General features: G+C 40.4%; 1 protein-coding gene and 1 long non-coding RNA gene across 2 annotated transcripts in view; one reads left to right on the top strand and one right to left on the bottom strand.

Moving 5' to 3' along the window:
* The window catches only part of LOC145551731 (uncharacterized), a 28,484-nt gene extending 8,347 nt beyond the window's left edge, over positions 1–20,137 (bottom strand). Inside the window, exons 1-3 of the long non-coding RNA XR_014087618.1 lie at positions 19,186–20,137; positions 1,311–1,368; positions 285–341 (exon numbers count right to left, since the gene is read on the bottom strand). This is a non-coding gene — a long non-coding RNA (uncharacterized LOC145551731). The remainder of the gene's footprint in view (positions 1–284; positions 342–1,310; positions 1,369–19,185) is intronic.
* msx1a (muscle segment homeobox 1a) lies at positions 13,192–16,175 on the top strand. Its single transcript, XM_008409399.2, has 2 exons — positions 13,192–14,274; positions 14,507–16,175. The coding sequence occupies exons 1-2, from the start codon at positions 13,848–13,850 to the stop codon at positions 14,923–14,925; spliced, it is 846 nt and encodes a 281-aa protein (XP_008407621.1). The 5' UTR covers positions 13,192–13,847; the 3' UTR covers positions 14,926–16,175.
* Positions 20,138–23,031: the final 2,894 nt, after the last annotated feature.

The raw sequence follows: 23,031 nt of genomic DNA, 5'->3' as shown, positions 1-23,031 counted from the left end.
CTGCATAAAAGAGCCAAACCCGAAGTCATGGGCCTCAGCAAAGATAATCATCAGAGATATTGAATAGGAGGATAGAAGAATAATATGAACCCTAAAACCCAGAGGAATCCGTGCGGCCTTATAAGGTCTTCAGTGATGGAGAGAGGGCAGAGAGGGTAAGTGAGCCAACAAAACATCGGACAGTACCAGCCCGTCCATGCATGGGAAAAACCTCGCTCTCTGAATGTGGAACCAATGAGTTTAATAAATAAAATCACATCCAAAAGAGATTCCATCGTAAGTACCTCACTTGGGTCCCAAAGCCTGGGTTGAATAAGTCAAGGTACAGCCAACTTTTCATCCTAAGAAAGAAAAAAAAAAAGAGGTTAATATTTTCTCTTAAGTTACCCTTAATTCCAGCGTTCAAGTGGCTCTTAGCATTTTCCACTAAGCCATCCAATCCTGTCCCCCAAAGCTGCAGTTAACAGCCACATTCATCTCTAAATAGCGCACTTGTAGCTCTCAGTATGCTCATCTGTCCATCAGGTGAAATTTAATAATCATATTTGTGTAACTCGCCCTCATAATTCCCACGCAGACACACTCAACAGAAGCTAAATATACACCACTTCAGCTGGCTCCACAAGTCTACTTGTGTCTGCTAGCAATTAGTAAAGCAGGTTTGTGCGACTCCATTGTTTGGACTGCCGGCCTCTCGCGGAGATAATGAGCCTTAATCGTTGAGTGACACCATAATTGCCAAGGTGTATGGTGACACGACAACAGACGCAATTACCCTACTTTTGACATCAATGCTCTCATTAAATGATGTCATTGAAATGTGATGCTTTGGATACACACCCAGCCACCCTGCCTATACTATGCACGCGTACACACACCTATTACGCTGACTGTGTTCGAGGTTTATAGGTAGAAAAGTACTTGCCTGCCTGGGAATCCAAAAACGATGCTTCACTATGTGTTTTTTTTTTTTTTCTTTAAGAGTCAGTGTTTTTGATTTATATCCGTTTTTTATTGGCACGTTTATGGTTTAAAAGTGTATAAAAATGAAAGGAAATACAGATTTTATTGTGATTTTATTTTTTATTGTGCACCACACTGCAAGCTTTAACATTTTATTTTAGTCACATAATCTCTCACTGAAAATTTTAGAAAAAGCAAATGTTTATTTTGAACCGATTAGAAAGAAATTACACATAAAGACCACACACATTTTTGCTAAAATAAATGTACAAATACATTACTTCACTTTAATCTAATGGACACGATACACTTTTCAAAAATAAAAACAGAAGAAACATCCAATTTACCTAATGCAGACTTGGGGGTCTGTCATTGTTGGTGGAGGACCAGAATGCGGGCAGGATGCTGGCAGAACAAAATGAAAAGTTTATCTGGTAAATAAACTGAATTCATACTGACCAATCAAAACACTTTACACCAGAACCACACACACACTCACAAACGCACAAGCATTCATACACCGCAATGCAGACTGGTAGGCAAGATTGGGAAAAGAGCTTTGCCAAGGGGCACACAGACAGGAGGAAGCTGGAATCATGCCCACAACTTGGAAATTTCAAGCCACTGAGCCACTTTCAAAGTATTTATAGATGTAAATTGAAAAACTTAGAACATCGAGGACACAGTCCAACAAGCCAAGGTAGAAACAGGGGCTTGAGAGAGACCGGCAGTGATGGGAAACAAAACAGGAAACAACAGGAGAATCTTACAGGGCGGGGGATGAAAACAGAGATTTATATACTGGAAGAAGTGATTACTGGAGTTGGAACGAGAGAAGCCGATTAACTGAATGAGAAGCAGCTGCAGGACAGCATTAAACTAATAGAGCTAAATGCGGAAATAAAAAAAAATATGAGCAAACACAACAATAGCGAAAGTAAACAAGCACTAAAGTAACAACAAATGCAAGATTAAAAGTGACAAAGCAGCTTAGAAATGCGTGCTACAGAGAAAACAGAAGGAAATAAAACCAGTGTGCGTACAAACAAATAAAATTGCTAATATAAAAGAGAATCTCCACTCTCTCAAAAGAACACAAAAAACCTAAAGTACAAAACAAAGCTATAAGATAAACATAAAATCCTTCAATTTCACCTTGTGAAATGCTGGTCTTAGTTGTGTTTTTTTTTATATTCTGGAGCAATAAAACGTAAAAATGTTAAAATGTGAAGTTTCTGAAGCCGGGGTGAAGTTTAGATAGTGGGAAAGATTTGTTGTTTTGGCTCCTTTGGTTGGAGAGCTGCGGAAAACAAAGAGGCATCTTGGGGTTATCAAGTCTCCATAATAAAAACATCTACATGCCAGCTGGACTGTAAATAGTTTTGCTTTTTCCTATTATGAAAAAGACATAAATGTGTGAAGTTTCCTAAACGCCACTGGAACGCTTCCCCCCCAGAAACACACGATTTGGCTGAAACTGAGATTGTGTTCTTCTGAGGAACAAGTTCTCCAATCGGAGTAAAAAAAAAAAAAATCTCATGCCCACTATATGGAAGAATACGGAGGTGGATCTGTGATGCTGCGGGCTTGTTTCTCTTTTGAAGGCCCTGGGAAGTTTGAACTCTTTGAAATATTTTAGAAAAATAAATCTGGTGGGCTCTGCCAGAACCCTTAAAGCGGGTTGTCTTGGGGTCTCTCAGCAGGACTAAGATCCAAAACACATGTCCATAACAGCAGAGAAAGGATTCACCTGACAGAACACTGACCTTTTCCAGGACCATCTCATTCCCCCTCAGACCTGAATCCCACAGGTTTGCATTTGCAAAAAAAAAAAAAAAAAACATATTTGAAAAGCTTTTGTGGCATCTTTACAGGTGGTTCCTACAAACTTTTTAAAACAGACTTGTTGGCACAGATTGAGATTTTTGGCACCTAAAACAAAGGCGCTCCCTTGTTTCTATCATTCGCCTCTGCAGACCTTAACGCAAGCAGTGTGACTGCAATATTCATTTCTGTTTTCACTTAAATAGGGCTTAGAAGGCCATTTACAAGGTGCTTTTGCAAAGCGTGCAAAAGTGTTTTTTTTATGATGTGTTAGGAGCTGCAGTTATGTTGGCTACCACTTAAAAATATGCAGTAAAAATGTGTCAAGCAAATCGCTCATTTTGCGTTTATTGTCACACCTAACACCTCTGCTCCACCGAACGAGAGGCAAAAACAGTAAACTCAAACGCATTCAGTAATTGTCACCACTACAACTAATATTGTTTCACAGCTTGGTCCCCACAAGGAGCAGTGGGTCCCCACAACGTCGTATGTGTCAGGAAAATGGTCCCCACAAGGTATTACAAACAAACGCACCACACACACACACACACACGCACACACACACACACACACACACACACACACACACACACACACACACACACACACACACACACACACACACACACACACACACACACACACACAGGAAACAGAAGCAGACAAACAGAAAACACAGGCAGAAGTCGGAGCCTATAAATAAACCAAAAATAAATTGTAAGGTTGACTTTTGCAATTGCATATGTGAAGGAGAATTTACCTCCATGTAACGTTTTAATGAGCTTCAGCTAAGCAGAAACGCTTTCAAGAAAATAGTGATAATAATTAAAAGAAAGTTCATCAGTCAAAATCCGCTCTTGATGAAACTCTATAGCGTGTGAAATATTTGTCCCCGGCTCCTGTGAAAGCTTTGCAGAGATCCGTGGGTGCCATAAAACCTGAAGGCAATTAAAAGTGCTCATCTTTCACCACGTTTCTAAATTCTGTAGCAATTAATCTGCCCAATTTGATTATGAACTGCACAAATTAAACAATAAAGACCTGTCTAATGAGGGATTAATTATGGGTAGCGGGAGGGGAGAGGGGCTGGAGCCGCAGCCATGTGTCAGCGTCTCCTGCAGACAGCGCAGGGCCATAAGGAAGACAAAGAGGCTTGGCGTCCATGTGGTCCGGCACTGATAGGGCCCCCCTCATCACAGATCAGTAGATCCGCAGCCAAGAGAGCCCATAAAAGGCCTGGCCGTAATTGAAAGTGCCAAAATCAATAGCGCTGACAGGCCTTAATTAAATTAAATATGTCTCCCATAGGAGAGGACTGGGGCCCAGGGGAAGAAGAAAGGAGAGCAAGAGCTGCTGCCTGAGTGAGCTCACTGTGAGAGGACTGCTGAGACATCCAGACTGCGTGTCCATTACGGAGCAGTGACTTTACATAACTGATAGGAGATCAGACCAAGGAGAGGTGTGTTTTAAAATGCCAAATGTTCAGAGGTGGTAAAACGCAAAGGGAGTAATCATCAACGTAATCGTGTTGTTTTGTTTACCAAACTTGATGGTGAATTTTAGATGTAAAGTGTGATATATTTCCAAGCGTTGTTACGTTGAGAACATCTTTCTCTGGTCCAGGGAACGTGTTTAGAGTGTAGCGTTGGTTTTTAGCTTCTTTTTGTTTTGCATAATGATGAACTCCTAATCTGTAAGAGTAAACCAAAATATTATTAAAATTGAGAAAAAGTCACTGTAAAAATGCTACACCTGCGTCGCATTAGTTCCACTGCTTTTCCTTGCTAATCAATGACTTTATGAGTCAACAGATTTACTTTTACAACTCTTATTGCTATCCCCAAAAATAAAATACTGACCCGTGGAAGCTCTCCGTATTTAGACATGTTACAGTTGCAAAATTTCAAACATCTTATTGCAGTTTAATGCAATTTAAAAGTGCACACCGCAAAACAATACACTCTGGTTTTAGTGCAAAGTAATGCGCTTTACTTAGCTCCGTTAATATTCCCATTAACTCCGACCAGATTCCCTCTCCTCGTTGAAGAAAAACACCACCACAGCATAATGCTGCCACCACCATGTTCTCTTCCCAGTTCTGGGCAATGCATTGTGCAACACTGTCCGATATCGTTTTACTTCTTCAAAGCACTGCAGCTATTCCAAATGTGGATTTAAGAATATGTTTTTACTACATCTGTGTTTTCAGACGTGAAGTGTGCTGTAATTTCTAAAGGTTGCGTGTCTTGGGCTTTCAGGATTACCATGCTGCTGGTCACACAAGGGCATCACCTGGATGAAGAAACAGAAACTCCTCATCATTTCAGGCTTTGCCCATATTTAAAAGATTAGGCAGCAGGAGTCAGTGAAAGGTCACTGGCAGTGTGTTGCTGTGCGAAGAGGTGAACGACAGACAGGAGGTTGGTACGGAAGGGTGGTGACTGGGGGAACGGGGGCGGGGTGGGGCAATACAGGAACTTCAACCCCTCTGGATAAACTTGGGTTGCAGACGGTTGAGACTTGTGAGATTAGAATGGAGCCAGGTCTGCTGCAGACTGGTTGGAGGGACGTGGGCACGGTGCAGCTCAGCCCCGAAACGTTTCAGACAAACCTCCCCTCCCAACCCCTCCTTGAGTTCAGCCCATCCTCTTCTGCTCTCATTTGGTTTTTTTCTTTGACTAAATCCACAGAGCATGATGGTCAGGAAGACATTCCTGATAACGACACACACATTGCCCTGTACAACTGTACAACTGTATAATACAACTGTATTTAAATATCTTTGACCAAAGAAAATACACATACCCCCAAAATCTATTCACATAAGGGGTTTTATTGTAATAATAGAACAAAATTTATTTAATGAGTAAGCTTTGTAAATATTTTTTTAAAAAAATTTATTTTAAATGTACTTAATTAAAATAATTTTAAAAATTACTCTTAATTAAAATATTCTTCTTCTTCGTCTTCTCATTATTATCGTTTTACTGCATTGGTAGGTAATAACAAATACGTCTTTGCATAACAACAACAGCAACATTAATAATAATAATAATAATAATAATAATAATAATAATTAGAGCTAGCATAAAGGTGTACATGTTTTTATTAGTTCCAAATGCGTGTGGCGGCGTTTCAGCGCTCCACGTCATTTAGTGCATCTTTTTAATGACCAATCAACTGGATGATTTGTTTCCCGCAGCTATTGCTTGTTTCGCGCTTATTAAGCATTCAACACTAATTTGATTTCTAATCAACAAGCGCACTCCGCGTCTGGGCGCCCCCACCTAAATGATGGAGTTATCAAGCGCTTCGCCATTAGTTAATCAATCCATTTTTTTTAGATATCATGTTAGCCAGACCAGTGATTTGCAAACGATTTCACCGTGCAAGGATGTTTAATGGCGTGAGAGAAATAAAGGGGAAGGCGATCATTTAATTTCACACCAAAAGCTGCACCGCGGGTAATTGAGATCTCTTTGGCTGAGCGATGAAATGTTGTAAATCTTAAAAAAAAAAAAAAAAAAAAAAAAAGAAAGACAGGAAGAAAAAAGCAGCAGTTTTATCTGGATTTTACAGCGCATTGGGCGACAGGCTCAGGGAGTGATACGGCTGCTGGCACGGTGAAATGATTTTGATTTGGAAGTCAAGCAGGGGTCACAGCGTGAGGGATGCTGATCCTATCAGGCTGGGCGAGAGAGAGTGTGTGAGTGATGCTGGAATAATGAAGAGACGTGGAGCCTATGGAGCCTCTCGGCAACGCACCGAATACACAGCACTGGACCATAATAATGGTCTGCTAAACGTGCCTGCTAAATGCAAAATGAACCCAAACTGAATGTGATTGGATCGGGTTGTTATGAATTGAGCTGAATTGATGTAAAAGGAAATTGGACCGAATTGCGCTCTATTCGATCACATATTAATCGCATTGAGATGACGCTATATAAATAAACTGAACCGAATACAAAATTCCCGATAATTTATTTACGAGTGCTATTATTATTATTATTATTATTATTATTATTATTATCAAAAGTAATTGTAATAATAATATTTCTATTAAAAATCCCATCATATTTTATGAGAAATATTATTTATCCTAAGATAAAAGTGATTTATACAGCTACAACTTATAAAAGCGAAATGTCTGGGTGATATGGCTTTCTGCCCTAGGCGGCATGACCTTGGGGTAAAGGGGGTAAAAAACAAAACAACACAAAACACCAGGAATTATTTGACATTTTTAAATATATTTTTCATTCTTATTGTAATAATCGTGATAGGAGTATTTAAAAAAAATAATATCCTCAGTTTAATAGGCATTTCCACCAAAAAAAAGTATCCATTGCTGATAACATAATTTATTAAACTGACAACATAAAAAGCATTTTAATAGAGAACTGATATGAATAATAATGTCCAGATACATTATAATAAAATCAACATGAAACAGCTCAACATTGGGCTTGTTAAACTGAAATATTAACCAACATCACGAGTACTTTTCAACAGCTTAAATCTCTAAAAAAAAAAAAAACGGGAGGGCTATCTGTTGTTAGATCAACACTTAATTAGTGACATTAGAGGAGGAGTAGGAGTTTACATCGGTCCTTATACAACCAAACCCCTACAAGCACTGATCAGTGTGGAAGCAACTTTCACTTCTTTTAAGGTGGACATACTGGATCCGTCACTCCTGTTAAAATTACAACCACATTCCAGCTCACAAGGTCAAAATAAAGCGTTGCTATAACGACTGATGACTGTCTGTTGTCGCCGTTGCTTTTAGTTGCATTATTGCCCCACACATTAACCCTCTTGCAGACCGTATACCAGCGTTGTCCATAAACATTAATGCTTAAAATTGTGCTTCATTGATCAGTTAAAGTTGAAACACCTCTGACTGCGCCGATTACAACAGAACTGTGAATTTTCTCTGAAAACCTTCAACCAAAAACCCAAAGTTTGGATAACATTTCCACCTGTATCTCACATCGGACCTTCTTAAATCACCGTGCCCGATTCTGCAGGCACATTTTTCTTTGCAGAGCCTCTCCTCAGACAATATGCCCCCCGCTAGTCTGGCGACAGCCGAGCTGAGAGAGTTTTTTTTTTCTTCCCCTCTTTTCCTTCCCTTTCCTCTGAAGCGCAGAGTTTTTTTTGTTTTTTTTTTCTTCATCCCCATCTCCGCAGGGACGCATTCATCCAGCCTGTCAGCTCGGGAAAAGGTGAGGGAAGATAAATGGGAATAAAATGTATTTTGTTCTTGGTCAATTTAATAGACTTAGAAACGTAATAATTTGAGCAGGTAAAAAAAAAACAGCAACCATTCTTCTACTTTAGGAGGAGTTTTAATTGTGGAAGCTTTAAAATAGTTTATTTCCTTCGGCGTGCCTGGATATCGGGACTTTATTTCTCTGCTTCTTCCCGTTTCTGCGGGATTTATTATCTGTAACATTAAAATCTGGACATAAAGTATAAAGTGAATAACTTGTGCCTTTTGTTTCCGTCGTGACTTGATGGAGGCACGTCATTTCAGTCACACTGATAAGAACTGGCAGAACAAATGAGGCATTTTTAGTATTTTCTTTCTTTCTTTCTTTCTTTCTTTCTTTCTTTCTTTCTTTCTTGTCCAAAGTTATTCCATGCTGACTTTTTGTGAGCCATTTCATTGTTACTTATATTTGAACGTAAGAACAACCCCAGGTTTGTAAAAAAAAAAAAAAAAAAAAAAAAAAAAAAAAGAAAAGTTCCCTATAAACCCAAACAATATGGCGGACAGGGGCTGAGTTATCACATTAAACTGGAAGTAATGATGTTTCCACACATTTGATCTGGCAGCCGGTCCATATTACACGGGTCATTTTGTGAAACAAACACAAAACTGTGAGGATCAATTTCGCAGTTTACATGGGTCAAAGTTATTTATTTATTTATTTGCATATGTTGTAAGTTGTTTATTTATTAAAAACTCACTAGGACTCGTCTTAAACGTCTTATACACATAATAGCTCCCACTAATTTAAAAAAATAATGCAAAGTACATTTTCCAATTTTTTATTTTTAAAACTTTATGATATGCTTTTTTACGAGAGAGAGAGAGAGAGAGAGAGAGAGAGAGAGAGAGAGAGAGAGAGAGAGAGAGAGAGAGAGAGAGAGAGAGCGGGTGTCATTAATTGTATTTATATTTATTTTTTTGCTTTTTTTTTCTTGTAACAGTTATTCGCAAGATAAAACGGATCCTTTATGCTGCCACCTAAAGCGACGAACAATTAATCCAGGAACTTGGAAATATGTACCAACTAATCCCGGACTACTTTTTCTTTCAAATGAACGCTGCGGATGGACGTTCACACAGGTACAGCTACACCTGCCACGCTGATTGGCTGGAGCGCATCCTGAAGCTTAAATGACCGAGAGGCATTGTTGCTTAGTGGCAGCAAAGTGGCCCGCTCCGCCTGATTGAGCTAATTGCTCTGAAACAGGATCCATTATGTATAATTATGGAGACCTTGGGCCGGACCGAAGGCTGCTGCTTTCATCTCTCCGCAGGGGGAAACTCACCAAGAGAAATCCACTCAAACAGTCACGGAAGCGGCGAAGTCACTTTCCTTCGAACATATACTTGAATCTTCTTATTAACAAGTAAATAAATAAGATAGCATACCTACCTACCCGCGCGAGAGTGTTACTGTCCCCGGATGGAAGTCACTTTACAAGCACCAAGAGCAAATATTTAACCTAAAACAACAACTCCTTTTGAGATCCACTTCTCTTTTCATGTCTTTACAGTTTAAATTGACAGAGCTCGCATGAAAAGGGTTAAGACAACTTTCGGAGGCGGCAACAATGAGGCCTTTGTCTGCAGCCCCTGCCCCCTGCGGAGGAATCAAAGGTAGTTTATGAAGTTAAAGAAAGGCCCGATGGGCCTTAAACCTTTTTTCTGTAACTTAACTCGGCCCTCATTTGTTGCCCCGGGATTTAAATAAAACGGGATGGTAATCGTCCTCCTCCGTGGCACATCAGTCTCTCTCTCTCTCTCTCTCTCTCTCTCTCTCTCTCTCTCTCTCTTTCTTTTTTTTTTATAAAGGCTCGAGTTTGGGATGTTGAATGGCACTAAAGTCCCGCTGCTGCCACATGAAACTAAAATATACAAAAGTCTGCAGTAAAGCGCCTTAGGGGCTCAAAAAAATGCACGTATTTTTTATTTATTCACACAAAATTGTGTTTTAGTGACGACTGAAGAAAATGTGTCCGTGAAGCAAGACAATTGTCGGTTTATAATTAAGAGATGAAGATCGTCTCGACATATTCATAATGTTACAAAACAAACAAACACGCAATTTCGCATTTGATTCATTTCTCTGCATAAATATGAGCCGCCTAAACCGAGGCTGCTTCGTGTCAACTAGTCAACTCAATTAGCCCCTTAATAATTTACTCACATTAGTCATGTCTCGCCTTCTCTGAACAAGTAATTGTGCATCTTTTTTTTTAATTAAGTAATAAGTAGTTTAATAAATCGTGTGACTTTGATGTCATGAAAAGCGTGGTGAAATATTTAAAAGTACGTGACATAATATTTTCATTTCTGCTGTTCATATTGTCCCTCCCTACCGTCTTTTTTTTTTAGTCGTTTAGTACCTTACTGCGTTTCGCAATCGTTCTGACTGCTGGCGAATTATAATGTTCTGAATTCTACTTGTGATTTTGAATGAAATTTGAACTGATTTATCGTAACTAACTTAAGATGTGACAATAATATTGTCACATTTCGTGAGAGTCAATTGGCCCCAAAGTGGATCAAAAGCAGAGTCAATGAAAATAGTGTAATAGAAAATAAGGTACATTTCAATTAGATAATAGCAATTTCTTAACATTTTTTTATTAAACCATGTTTTCCACAATTCTTGCAACGACCAAGAATAATAAATTGGTAGGCAATAGCTTATTGACATTAATACGAAATGTTTGTTTACGTGTACGAAATGGAAGTATGAAGGAACGAAGTGGCAGCGCGGGGGGCCAATTGATCCGGAGCTTCAGAAGTCATCAGCTGATGCCTCCTGTGAATTAGTGTAAAGGCACACTCCTGCACTAAGGTAAGTGTTTGAGCCCCCAGGCAGAGAGGTCTTCCGTCGGCTGACGGAGCCCCGGAGCATCGGGTCTCTTTTAAAAGTGTTCCGTGTTGCAGGTTTTGGGATTTTTTTTTAAGTGTTTCCAAACACACAGCTGCACAAAGCACATGCATCATCTGCAAATGCAGGATGTGCAACTGGGGGGGGGAACGATTAAAACTAAGACAATAATCACCTGCAGCTGTCAATAAAAGTCCCAAAAAAAACAACAACAAAAAAACGGGTTCGTACCTTGATTTTCATGACTTTAGCAGTCAAGTTCTCATTAAAAACTAACATTGGTTTTCATGGCCCTCTTAACCGGTCACGACACGCCTCTCTCTCTCTCTCTCTCTCACACACAAATAGCAGATTATTTACCTTATCTGGCTATCTTTATTGCTTTGCAGGAAAGGTCGGCCGGGCGCCTCCGTCGCAAATCATTGTGTCACCTTGAATGTTAATTGCACTTTTTGAGAAGCGTTTTTTTTTTTTTTTTATGTTTTAACTATTTCAAACCACCGCAACAAGCCCAGACTTAATGAAGCGGCGCGCCGCCAAAAAGGGAGGGAGATGTCCCTCTGACCGCGGAAAGCCGCGCCAGCAGCTCTCCGTCCATCCACAGCCACGGGTCAGCGGCGGTGTGGAGACGTTATTACGTGCGTCCCAGGAATCCTTCATTACGCCGCTGCTGCCTGCGCCGCTCGCGCAAACCTGTGGGCGCCGACCCCCTTCCTCCACATATAGCCTGACATCACACGACTCTGGTGCTCATTTGAATAGACTGCAGCGGCATGTGATCAGCTGAGGACGGACTAATTTCTCGGGCTGAATGGCTCAGTGTCCCTGGGCTAGGGCGGACAGAGGAAGAGGAGGAGAAGGAGAAAAAGAAAGAGGAGGAAGAGGAGAAGGAGGAGGAAGTGCCGCGCTCTCCCGGGTGCGAGCGAAAACTTTTTTTTTTTTTTCTTTTTCCCAATAGTCTCCCCTAAACGTGCAGCCCTTTGATCCGGGCCGCTGCTGGCGCCTAAAAACAACATAAGTTGTCTGCCCATTAGAGAGACTGACAAATCGTGACAGATTGTTTATGCGTGGTAATTAGCGGTACTGACGCTATAGCCTGAGAACTGATGCAATAAAAAAAAAAAACTCTACCTGCCTTCACTGCAAGGGAGTTTGGATAAATAAATGTAAAAATCCTATTTTTATTTATTCCTCTTTAAAATAGAAAAAGACATGAGTACATGCCATTCCAGGAAGACTGACTTTGTATTTCTTCTTGCATAAAACTGTCCATACCCTTAAAATGACGACAATCACTTAAAAAGTTTAAAACAACTAGATCAGTGAAAACAGAAGGCTGGACACGGACTTATTCTGACATCGAATCAAAAAACTGTTCACCAAGGTTTATTGTGTACTGTAGTGTCCTTTAATGGGAATTGAATTTTACATGCATTTGTTTGGGAGTAATGGGAACAGAAATACTTTTCTGCCCTACCATCACAAATGTAAACACGTTGACTTTAATGATGCGTTGTTAGACAGCAAAACTCCAGACAGGACTGTCTGGCGCAGAACAAAAATAGATATGTGGGGGGGGGGGGATGCAGCACAGTGGAGGATCTGTGATGCTGTGGGGGGTGGGGGGGGGCGGGGGACCTCTCTTCCAGTAATCATGGAAACCTCACAGAAGGAAATCTTGGAATGAACTATTTCATTTCAATAAGAAAAAAAAAGAAATCTGGTGATCTCTACCAAAAACCTGTAAGTGGGTCATGTCTCTAATACTCATTGAAGACACATTTCTCCCTAGAGAAATGATTTATCAGAGGCAATATCAACCTTCTCCCATCTATGGGTGAGATGAAGAGCAGGGAGATAACCTATGCTCTCTGGACAATTTGGAGTAGTGTGCTTCAATCTTTTAAAATAGCCAAAGCGCTGCCCTATTGGCAAAATGGAATTGTACACCAAACCAAACCTTGGCAACCGGCAACTTTTGCTGGTGTTAAATTTTGCTCATGTGATATTTTGTTTTCTTGCCAAATTCTGTAGAGTAAACATTTTTTTAGTGTTCAATGATGCAACTGCAACAAGATGTGAATTTATTATTCATCTTAACAAAGAGTACCAAGAACTGTGTCCACATTTCAGCACTAAAAAAGAATAACAAGGTCAATCTTGCTATCAAGCTGATCTTCTTAATTTGATTAGCTCCAATAAATGACACTTCTAGCTGCTGTTGTCAGAAAAAATATGGCAACTTCTTGGAATAGATTTTAAAAATGTTATGTCTTTTTCACTAACATGTTATGATTGAAGTAGCTTGGCCTCACTCACTCATTTTGACATAAAAGGACAAACCAGGTGCCAAAAACGACAACTATGTAGAATTACACTAATTTAGCAGAGTAAACATATTTTAAAGTTGCCTTTACATTACATACAGCAGAATCATCGATTGGAGTCAGTACAAACACACTGGTTAAAATGTAACAGTGTGTTTTAGCAGTATGAGAAGAAAAAATCTTATTCTTTTTGTTCTTGGATATAATTAGAACTAAAACGCCATTTGGGAGCGCTTACTCTTGATTAAACCACGGATCATAAAGAGTTTGTTTTGTTTACGTGTATTTGAAGTCGGTTATATTGCTAAACTTCCTCTGTCTGATTTTAATTTTTTATTTTTTTAAACCCCACATCTCCCTCGGTCCTGCCCCCTGTCCACGCTGATTGGCCGCCTCTCTCTCCACGCCTGCTTTATTACGCAGCTCTTCGCTCCAATCTGGCCGCATAAACATGAGGATGCCGTCACTTTAGCAGAACTCTTCCCACGGCCCGCAGTCACAGTCGAGACTTGGGGGGGGAAAAAAAGTCGTCTCTTTTCCGTATATTATTTATTTTTTTTATTTTTACTTGCGCGCAGTCGGGACCTGTATGGCCCCATCGATCGCCATGTCAGCACTGACCGCCGGTGTGAAAAGCGAAGACCTCTCCCCCCGATCGGCGCTCGTCAGTAGAGGCGAAATGCAGACCAGCCTGAGCCCCGCAGAGGAGACCGGGAAGCCTAAAGTCTCGATCCTGCCTTTCAGCGTGGAGGCGCTGATGGCTGACAGGAAGCCCAGCAGAGAGGTGCCATCTCCGGACGGCGCGGCCGGGACGTCCCAGTCGTTGGGAAAAGGGACGCGGATGGGCGCCTTCGCCGGTCTGGACGCTTCTGTTCCCGCTTTGCCGATGAACTCTGCGTTTTCTGTCGGCGACATTATGAACATGTCCGATGATGTGCTGATTAAACCCGAGAGCCCGGATAGTCAAGAGAGGACTTCGTGGATTCAAAGTCCACGTTTCTCCCCGACACCCCCACGTAAGTCCCATTTTAAAATGCTTGTTGTGAGAATTACGCGTGGGTAAAGTTTACATTGTACATAGTGTAAAACTAACGCGTAAATTTAAGAGACCAAAATGTGCTAGGACACTTTTTTTCCCGTAAAGTGTTCAGTTTCTCATAGGTAGTCAATGTTTTTTTTTTATTTTTTTTTATTTATTTTTTTAATCAATATTATTTTGGTAACCGGGTCGCTTTGTTGTCGTTGCAGGACGCTTGAGTCCTCCCGCCTGCCCGCTACGCAAACACAAGACAAACAGAAAGCCTCGGACTCCGTTCACCACGTCCCAGCTGCTGGCCCTGGAGAGGAAGTTCCGCCAGAAGCAGTACCTCTCCATCGCGGAGCGCGCGGAGTTCTCCAGCTCCCTCAACCTCACGGAGACCCAGGTGAAAATCTGGTTCCAGAACAGAAGAGCCAAGGCCAAGCGCCTCCAGGAGGCAGAGCTGGAAAAACTGAAAATGGCAGCGAAGCCCATGTTGCCCCCGGCCTTCGGGATCTCCTTCCCCCTCGGCGCACACGTTCCGGCGTCCTACGCGGGTTCGCACCCGTTCCAGAGGCACTCGCTGCCGGTGTCTCCTGTGGGACTGTACGCCGCGCATGTGGGATACAGTATGTACCACCTGGCTTGACAGGGGTGAGGGGTGAGATGGGGGTGGGGGACACACAAAAGAAAGAGGGCACCAGCAGGACTACGTTTTAAAGAGAGATTGGGCCCCTTTTGGACCTACGATGCGACAAATGAGAAAAGCATCCAGGTGGGGAGGTCAGTGTCGCGTCTGGTCAGGGAGGATGGGAGCAAGGCCTCCTAACGGACCCACTCTGACGACGCTGTGTTCTCTTCCGTTTCGACCTGGCCAGTAAATTCCCACGTGTGTGCGCGTGTGTGTGTCCATTTTAATCTGAAGTCTGAGATGTGTCAGACAAGATTCTCTGAAGATGGATTTTTTTTCTTTTTTTTTTTGCAAATATGGAAGATGACTTGCAACCTTCAAACGTATTTTGACCTTAAAGTCAAGTGTGGACATTGAACAGTCCATGACAGCCAGGTGAAAGGTGACAGGCCTTTTTTTTCAGAGATCAAGGAACAGCTTGACATATTTTTTTTGTACCTACGAACTTTGACTGGGCTTAAAAAAGACAAGCTGATGTCAAACTACACACTAACAACTCTACAGCGTTGGAATCGGTGGTTTTTAAAATTTTGTTTTCATGTTTTACTTTCATATAAAGGCGCAACCGCAGCGTGTCATTTAGTCCGTAAAATCTGGAGAATCACAGCGTTTGTTTTTATTTTTTTTTTATTTTTATAACAGCACTGTCTGTTGTTTCATTGGTTCCCTTATTTTGGAAGGGGAAAGTGTACTGTAAAGTAATGTATATTTGAAAAAAAAATATCCTCATTTATATTCTGAATATATTTGTGACATAACTTAACAATAAATTGTTTATTCTTTTTTCCCCATGTTTTTTGTTTTAAATTGCGCTTTTTCATTTTAACTGCAGGAGGTCTTCCTTAGACCTATTTAAATATATTTTAGAGCGATGTAACCGAAAACAAATTATGTTTGGGGTTATACATTTTAAACAAGAGATTTGGGTTAAAAAGCTGAACTCTTCCCAGCGGGTGCCTTTCATGTGTTATGAAGTGAAAAAGCGCAAATTTTCAACTTTTTCTTTTCTTTTTTTTTTTTTTAAATAAAGACTTGTCTACACAAAAGACTTGTGTAAATCTGACAAGTTGGAGGATGAGACTCTTTTTCGCTGGTCAAGCTTAAACATCTTCAGGAAATGCATAATAGATTAAAACAAGCTGCATTCAGAAAAAGATATTTGTAAAAAATGAGTTATTTAAATGTCACAAAGAAAACTTCTGATCTCATTCGATCCCTGTCATGGTCTCTGTTTCGACTCATCTCAGCGTCGGTTTGAAGTGGATTTAATCAAGTTCCATGTTTTTCTGCGGTAAAGTTACAACGATAATGCTGTTGTACCGATTCCAGTTTTTCGATTTCTTCCGATTTTGACCGTTTTCCCCCCTATAATGTACAATAGAGGAAACCACATTCCCCTGTTGGAGGTAGTGGTATTCAACCTAACTAAAATGCAGGAACTTGAACACTATGAGTATTTAGGCATCAAAGGAAGTCTTTCTGATTTTCAGGACTGAAGATGTGATTAGCTTTGATGCATTTAATGAATGATGGTGGTGGCAGGGTTCGATTTATTGAACATTTGATCTGCTGAGCCGATCACAGATCAGGGTCGATTGTAAAACGGGTCAGTTCGATTTTAAGCCAATTGTTCGATACATCTCGATATTTTCTTAGCTGTGCGTGTTTTTCCTTTCGCCTTTGAATCGCCTAACCCAGATATTAAAGGCGCCAGATGGAAGCAGGAGGAAGAGTGGGTGGTGGACAATCACTTTTGCTGACTTCAAACCACAGAGATACATTCTGAAAATTGCCTCTCTTGGGTGGAAATTGCTCGTAAACAATCCGCCGTGCGACTGTCATTACGTGCGTTTAAGGGTGTAAAGTGAGCCGGGTGGCAATTCATTACGACATGAGGTGGACTGAGCCATGTGTCGGTGTGAGTCTGGAGACGAGTTTCTGACGCCCTGGAGTAAACGCAGACAGAAAAGTATCCGAACAGAAACTTAAAGTCGTTTTCTGCCATCAGGGAGGAGGGAGGGGGAAGAGAGGAGAGGGATCAGATAGGAGGGTTGGGGGGGGGAATTACAGACCGCTCCGCGGCGCTTTTAAAGGCTTTCTCCGGACTTTCCTGCCATTCAGGCAGGGGTTAAACTGGAGTAAAATAATTGCTGTAATGAGCAAAGGCAATCTGCCGCAGACAGAGGCCGGCTCCAGCGAGGCTGTAGCTCCAGGCAAGGCGGAACTTTTATCATTCCTAAAATGTCAACGGGGGACTGGGACGGGCAACACGCTCAGCTCAGAGCGCTGTGGTGAATGAAGCAAGCAACCAGGGCAAGAGCCTCTTCACTTATTCGGGTACAATCCTTTTATTCGTTTTCATTATTTATCGTTTAGACTCATTTCGAAAAGGTTTTCTTTTCTTCGACTCGGCTCCTCAGATCGCCTCCGCTCCGTCTCGTCCAGCATGCAGGCATGAATTAATGTATAATCCCCGACAATAAGTTCAAATCACACGGATGGACGCTCCTTCTGAAAGGAGCAGAAACTTGACACAATGGAGCCAAAGGGGACCGGTCCTCTCTTCTGAAGCCTTTCATTCCTTTGTCCCCCACTGTTCTCTATGCTGCCAGGGGCCAAACACAAAACAAAAGTCACTTGTTTATGTCGTGGAAAAGATCACAGGAGGTTTTTCTTAACTCCCTGGTAAAACCTCTTGATCCCCAAAGGAGGCAAATAGGTTATTATATTGGATAAATGATCATAAAAAGAGGATGACTTTAACTGTTGAATGGACGGGGTATTATGAGCGATTTTAGCTTGTAAATGTAACCTGGGTATCTTTTTAAAAGCTGGTTTTCCCCGCTAAGCCCGTGTCATTTTGTTTAGAGTTATGTGGAACAAAATTGAAAGAGACTGACAAATAAAGCAAGCCCTCACATTTCTTTCAGAAACTCATCAAATGAACCGTTGAGATTTACCTTCTTCCTCTTTTTTTTTTGAAGAACTTCTAATGATCCCTAAGCAAATTTTCACTTTGAGGCCCAATACTGTACACAATTACATGTATGACTCACTATGACTCAAATAACCCCAAATTCGGTCATAATAAGCTACGCTTAGTCTCATACGAAAAGAAATAATAATTCGGCTTTAAATGTGCGATTAAGTGATATTTGAGTATTTTTGAGGGGAAAAAAAATTTCAATTCATCCCAACTGCTTAATCACGAATAAAGCAATATAAAATCAGTGGGTGTCGTTTTATGAGTACGAAATGGAATCAGAGAGGTACGAAACGGCTTCACTTTTGAAAGACCAACCATATTCTCAAATTTTTATTACACTGTAAAATCATATTTAGTGATTTTACTTATACGAAATAACATACAAATATCAATAAAATTCTAAATATATATATATATATATATATATATATATTTTTTTTTAAATCATAGGGGTATTTCTTTTTCAGCATTACTTTAAAGAACTGGCCTTTCACTGGTTCACGACCGGCTTCCTCCATGACAGATCCCACACCACCACCTTCTGTCCACAGGCAGATTAACAGAAGATACACTGCAGCCGTAAACACGCATATGGAACCACGAGTTCGTTACAGGCTCATTTTATTTCCATAACACACTTATTATTTTTTATTATACATATATATGCAACCTTCTTTGATCTCATTACGATTTCCTAAAAGCAAAAATAGCCCCATATAATTAATACAATTACTTATAATGCAAAAATGAAATCATTTGAATTGAAAAAAAAAAAGAAAGTTTCTGTTTATGTCCATGCGTGTAACTACACGCCTGTCCTGCGCCACATGCAACCTATAATAACGCCACATGAACGTGATAAATCATAGCCCAAAGATAGCCATCATCGGTAATTTCTTGCGGATGTCTCTCCACTAAAAGCGAGGAGGCTAATAAAACCTGGCCTCCTGCAGAAAACCAGATGTTGACGTTTTGACGGGAATGTAAAGCAATATCGCAGCGCATGTTTTCAGAAATGAAAAATCGCAGTAGGTTTTTTGTTTGTTTTGTTGTTGTTTTTTTTTTTTTACCATGGAGTCAGCTCTGAGAGAAAAGAAGAGATAAGGAGAGATGTAAATTGACCTACTTTTTTTTTTGCGTGATTGTGATTCAGCTGTTGAAACCTCATTTAAGCGGATGAATATCCATCCATCCATCCATCCATCCATCCATCCATCCATCCATTTACTTACACCCTTGTCCCTCAGTGGGGTCGGGAGGGGTGCTGGTGCCGATCTCCAGCTAAAGTTCCGGGCGAGAGGCGGGGGTCACCCTGGACAGGTCGCCAGTCTGTCGCAGGGCAACACAGTCACACCTAGGGGCAATTTAGACGCGGATGAATATATTATTGATAAACATTAATACACAATCACCTAGGCTGCTTCATTATTTCACGTGTATACGCTACCTGAGTTATTTTACACAGGATATGTTGGTCTATATTATGTAGGCTGACAAAAACTTAACCTCTCTGCAATGATGAGAAAATGAGTTAATGCACACCACTAGAGGGCAGCACCGTCTTGACCTCCATGCCATGAAAGGTTGACATGTCTTGCGCTCGTCTGACTTTGCTCAGTCATTTTTGTGCTGCGCAGAGACAAGAACACAGTTTTCAACGACGAATTTGTTAAATCTTTCCACACTACATTAAAATTAAATGTACTATTCATCATTAAGTAAGCCAAAACCAAATCAGATGTCTTTAGCGGAGGAAGAATATGAACAACGTGATATGTCCCTTGCTATTGAGACAACGTTGCTCTAAATAGCAATAAAAGCGCTAAATGCTATGAAACCCCCCAAAAAGACTCTGAAACACAAAACACATGACTGCCAGATCAGTGTATGGCTGCACTGTATTGTAAACATCAGAGAAAAAGTCAAAGCCCAATTGATAAGCTGCCAAAAATCAAAAAGTGGCAAGAGGGAAAGCCACTGTTCAAAGAAAGTCACAAGTCTGACTTCCAGTTTGTCACGACAAACACATGGAACAAAGTGCTGTGGTCAGATGACACAAAAATGTAACATTTCATCTAATAACATGTGGAAAACTAACATTATACCCCTGATTTCCATAGTGAAACATGGTGGTGGCAGCATCGTTCTATGGGGGTACATCAGGTTGTGACAGGATTTGATTCTGGTGCAGAAATGCTTCTAAAAGTAGCAGGATAGTGGAAACTTTTTTTATTTTTTGGAAAATCTTAAAAAAAGCAACAAAACCAACCTAGAATAACTAATCACCCACTTTAATCCAAGTACGGTTTGATCACCCTGAAAGTTATTTGGGCCTACCAGAGTAAAGTGGGATGAATAGATAACAAATGCCACTCTTTAGCCTGATTTTCTTTATAAGAACATTCAAAACCATATATTCTTTTTACTTAAAATCCCAACATTTTAGATGAAACTTTGGTTTTAGTGTCACTAAGAGTGAAAACGTTAGAGGGGGAGACTTTAGCAAGGCTCTACAGCGAGATAAGATGAACACTCAGTCTTGTCACTAGTGCTTTGGATTTTCTGAAAACGTACTCCTAGCCTTTATCAGTATATAAAACAGCAGCCTAATAAGGTGTATTTAGTGTATGCAGGGGGACAACATTGTTTACCACAACACAGCCTCTCAATCGCCTGGTTTATTGACGAGCACAATTATTATAAACAGAGTAGAGAATGTGCCGGTCATCTATTGGGGGAAACATTTCCTTATGCGCACTAATGAGGCAACACTTCTCTAAAAAAATGCAATAAAAGCGCTAAATGTGATGGAAAATTGCCTGAAAGCCCTATAAAAGAATCGGAATCTCAAACTGCATGGCCGCTACTTTAATGTGAATAAGTTTGTGATGTGTTCTTTATAAGGGAATTTTATTTTAACAAAGCAGAGAATGATTACTGATTGCACAGCATTTGGGGTGTTTTTGGGTGCAGTACCTGAACATTACATTGCCACGGCCGCCTGCGGTTTTAATGTTCTGTTCTAGTTTTGCTTTTAAGAGTAGGTGCATTGTGCTGCCCTATAATTATGATTAATAAGAACAGCAATTAGGCTTTATGAGCGCACTGTGGGCAGGTTTTCTCAATAAGCCACATGGTGCTGACTAACAGTTTGGTCCTTTCAGGGTCAGTTTATTATAGCTGCGAGGAGTTCAGACATGATGGATCAGAAGCAGGGTCTACTTGGAGCAAAGTAAAAATTGGTTTGAAGGATTCTAGGGATTCTTCACGGAGCAGATGTGACTCGGTTTCTGTTCCCATCAGACAGTTTTCAATATGGCAAACTGCCTTCTGGATATGGACAATAGCATCGAACAACTGATGAAAGACTAAATATCGGAGAACTAAAATTTGACAATGATTTCTCTCAACTATATAGTGCTTCTAAAACGTGTTCAGAATTTTTCAGATCTTAAGTGGATGAATCACCTTCATGTGGTGACCTGACCATCCCGTAATAAACCCCACAGCCTGTTACTACCACTACTGTTTTTCAGAGTGTTTATGCTGAGAAGGAATTATAGATGGGTGGATTTTTTTTTAACTCATTACATTTGAAGGCAATTGGTTTCAATGGATTTTAATTAGGGGCACCAGGGTTAACAGGGCATGCATATTTCTCAATCTGCTTCACAACTATGCAGCACTTTGTCTTGGTCTACTAATCAACATTTAAGCAAGATACCTTTAAGGTCATGATTGACTGGTGAAATGTGGAAAACTTAAAAGGATGTGAATACTTTTTCAAGGCACTGTTCATAGTCAGAGAGGATGAATAATCAATAAAGTCTTGTCTTAAGCTACTGAAGCATTAAACATGTGATCAATTCTTCTTCCAGTGTGGTACCTGGTTGACTAGCACCATCTGCTGATCGATCCGAGTACCTTAACCCTGCTGCCAAAAGACCATCACTGCAACTCTACTTGTTCCTGAAAGCCCTCACGATTCTAACTCTTAAAAAGTGGATCAACTGTGTGATTCCTAAAGTCTCCATAAGCTCAAACTGGCTAAAGGGATAGACTGCAGTGGTGAAACATAACCATGGAAACTCAGGTCAGAATGAAAATTTTCACGTGAATTATTGAGGAATGAAGCCAATCAGACAAAGCAGCAGAAGCAATGATGCAAGTATTGAATCAGATAATTTTGGAATGTTAGTATATATTTTTAAATGGCATCAGTGAACTGATGATTCAGTCTTTATTATAGAACAAACACTGTGACACTTGAATAGTTCCTATTATTAAAGACCCGACTCAGCTGAAAGTATCCTTGTTTTTAGTAATCGGGTCGTCCAACACGTTCTTCTTAGGATTTCACAACTTTAGGTACCTTAAAATCAATAAATCGTGGCTCATTTGGTAAAAAGTAGATCTGAATGTGTGTTTAAACTGTGAAAGGTCACATCAGGACACGCAATGAATTGCCATTGATATTTGATGTCAGTAATTTTTTAACATACCGTTATTGAAAAGGATAGCCAATGCTTATTGTTATCTGGTTGCCTTTGTTAATGTGATTTGGGAAGATGTGTGGAGTTTAACTGAAACAGAAAAGAAATGTCACCTATGTGGTTGTTTTTTCCTGGTGTCCAAAGGGTAGGTAGACATATAATATCAATATCGTTTGGTTATTAGCCATTGCAGCAATATTAGCATCAGATAACCAAAGGTTAAACTGATGGGTGGTAGAGTACTCTAGGGAGGATGAAGATAGCAGCCACTGTTTTAGCTCTTGTATTTATTGCTGTTAATCCAATATGTTGAGGTCAAAATCTTTTAAAGCAGCTTAAGCATCACTCACTCCACCAGCAGTTTGTGTAATGGGCAATGTGGGCTATTGCCCAGGGTGGCATCGGAAAAGAGGTCTGTCACATCAATGATACATTTTTTGACCAAAATGCAGAAATCCATTTGTGACGAAGGATGAAAAAGGTAAGTGGTTCATTTACAATAAAAAAAAATGTGCGACCATGTAAGTAAATGGTAATTAAGTAAACTTTATTTGAAAGTATATAGAATAGTTCAAATAAACCACA

The sequence above is a fragment of the Poecilia reticulata genome, chromosome 5, assembly GCF_904066995.2.
Source record: "Poecilia reticulata chromosome 5, P_reticulata-male-v2, whole genome shotgun sequence".
NCBI lineage: Eukaryota > Metazoa > Chordata > Actinopteri > Cyprinodontiformes > Poeciliidae > Poecilia > Poecilia reticulata.
The sequence above is the reverse complement of the archived record's forward strand: the minus strand, read 5'-3'. Positions and strand labels throughout refer to the sequence as shown.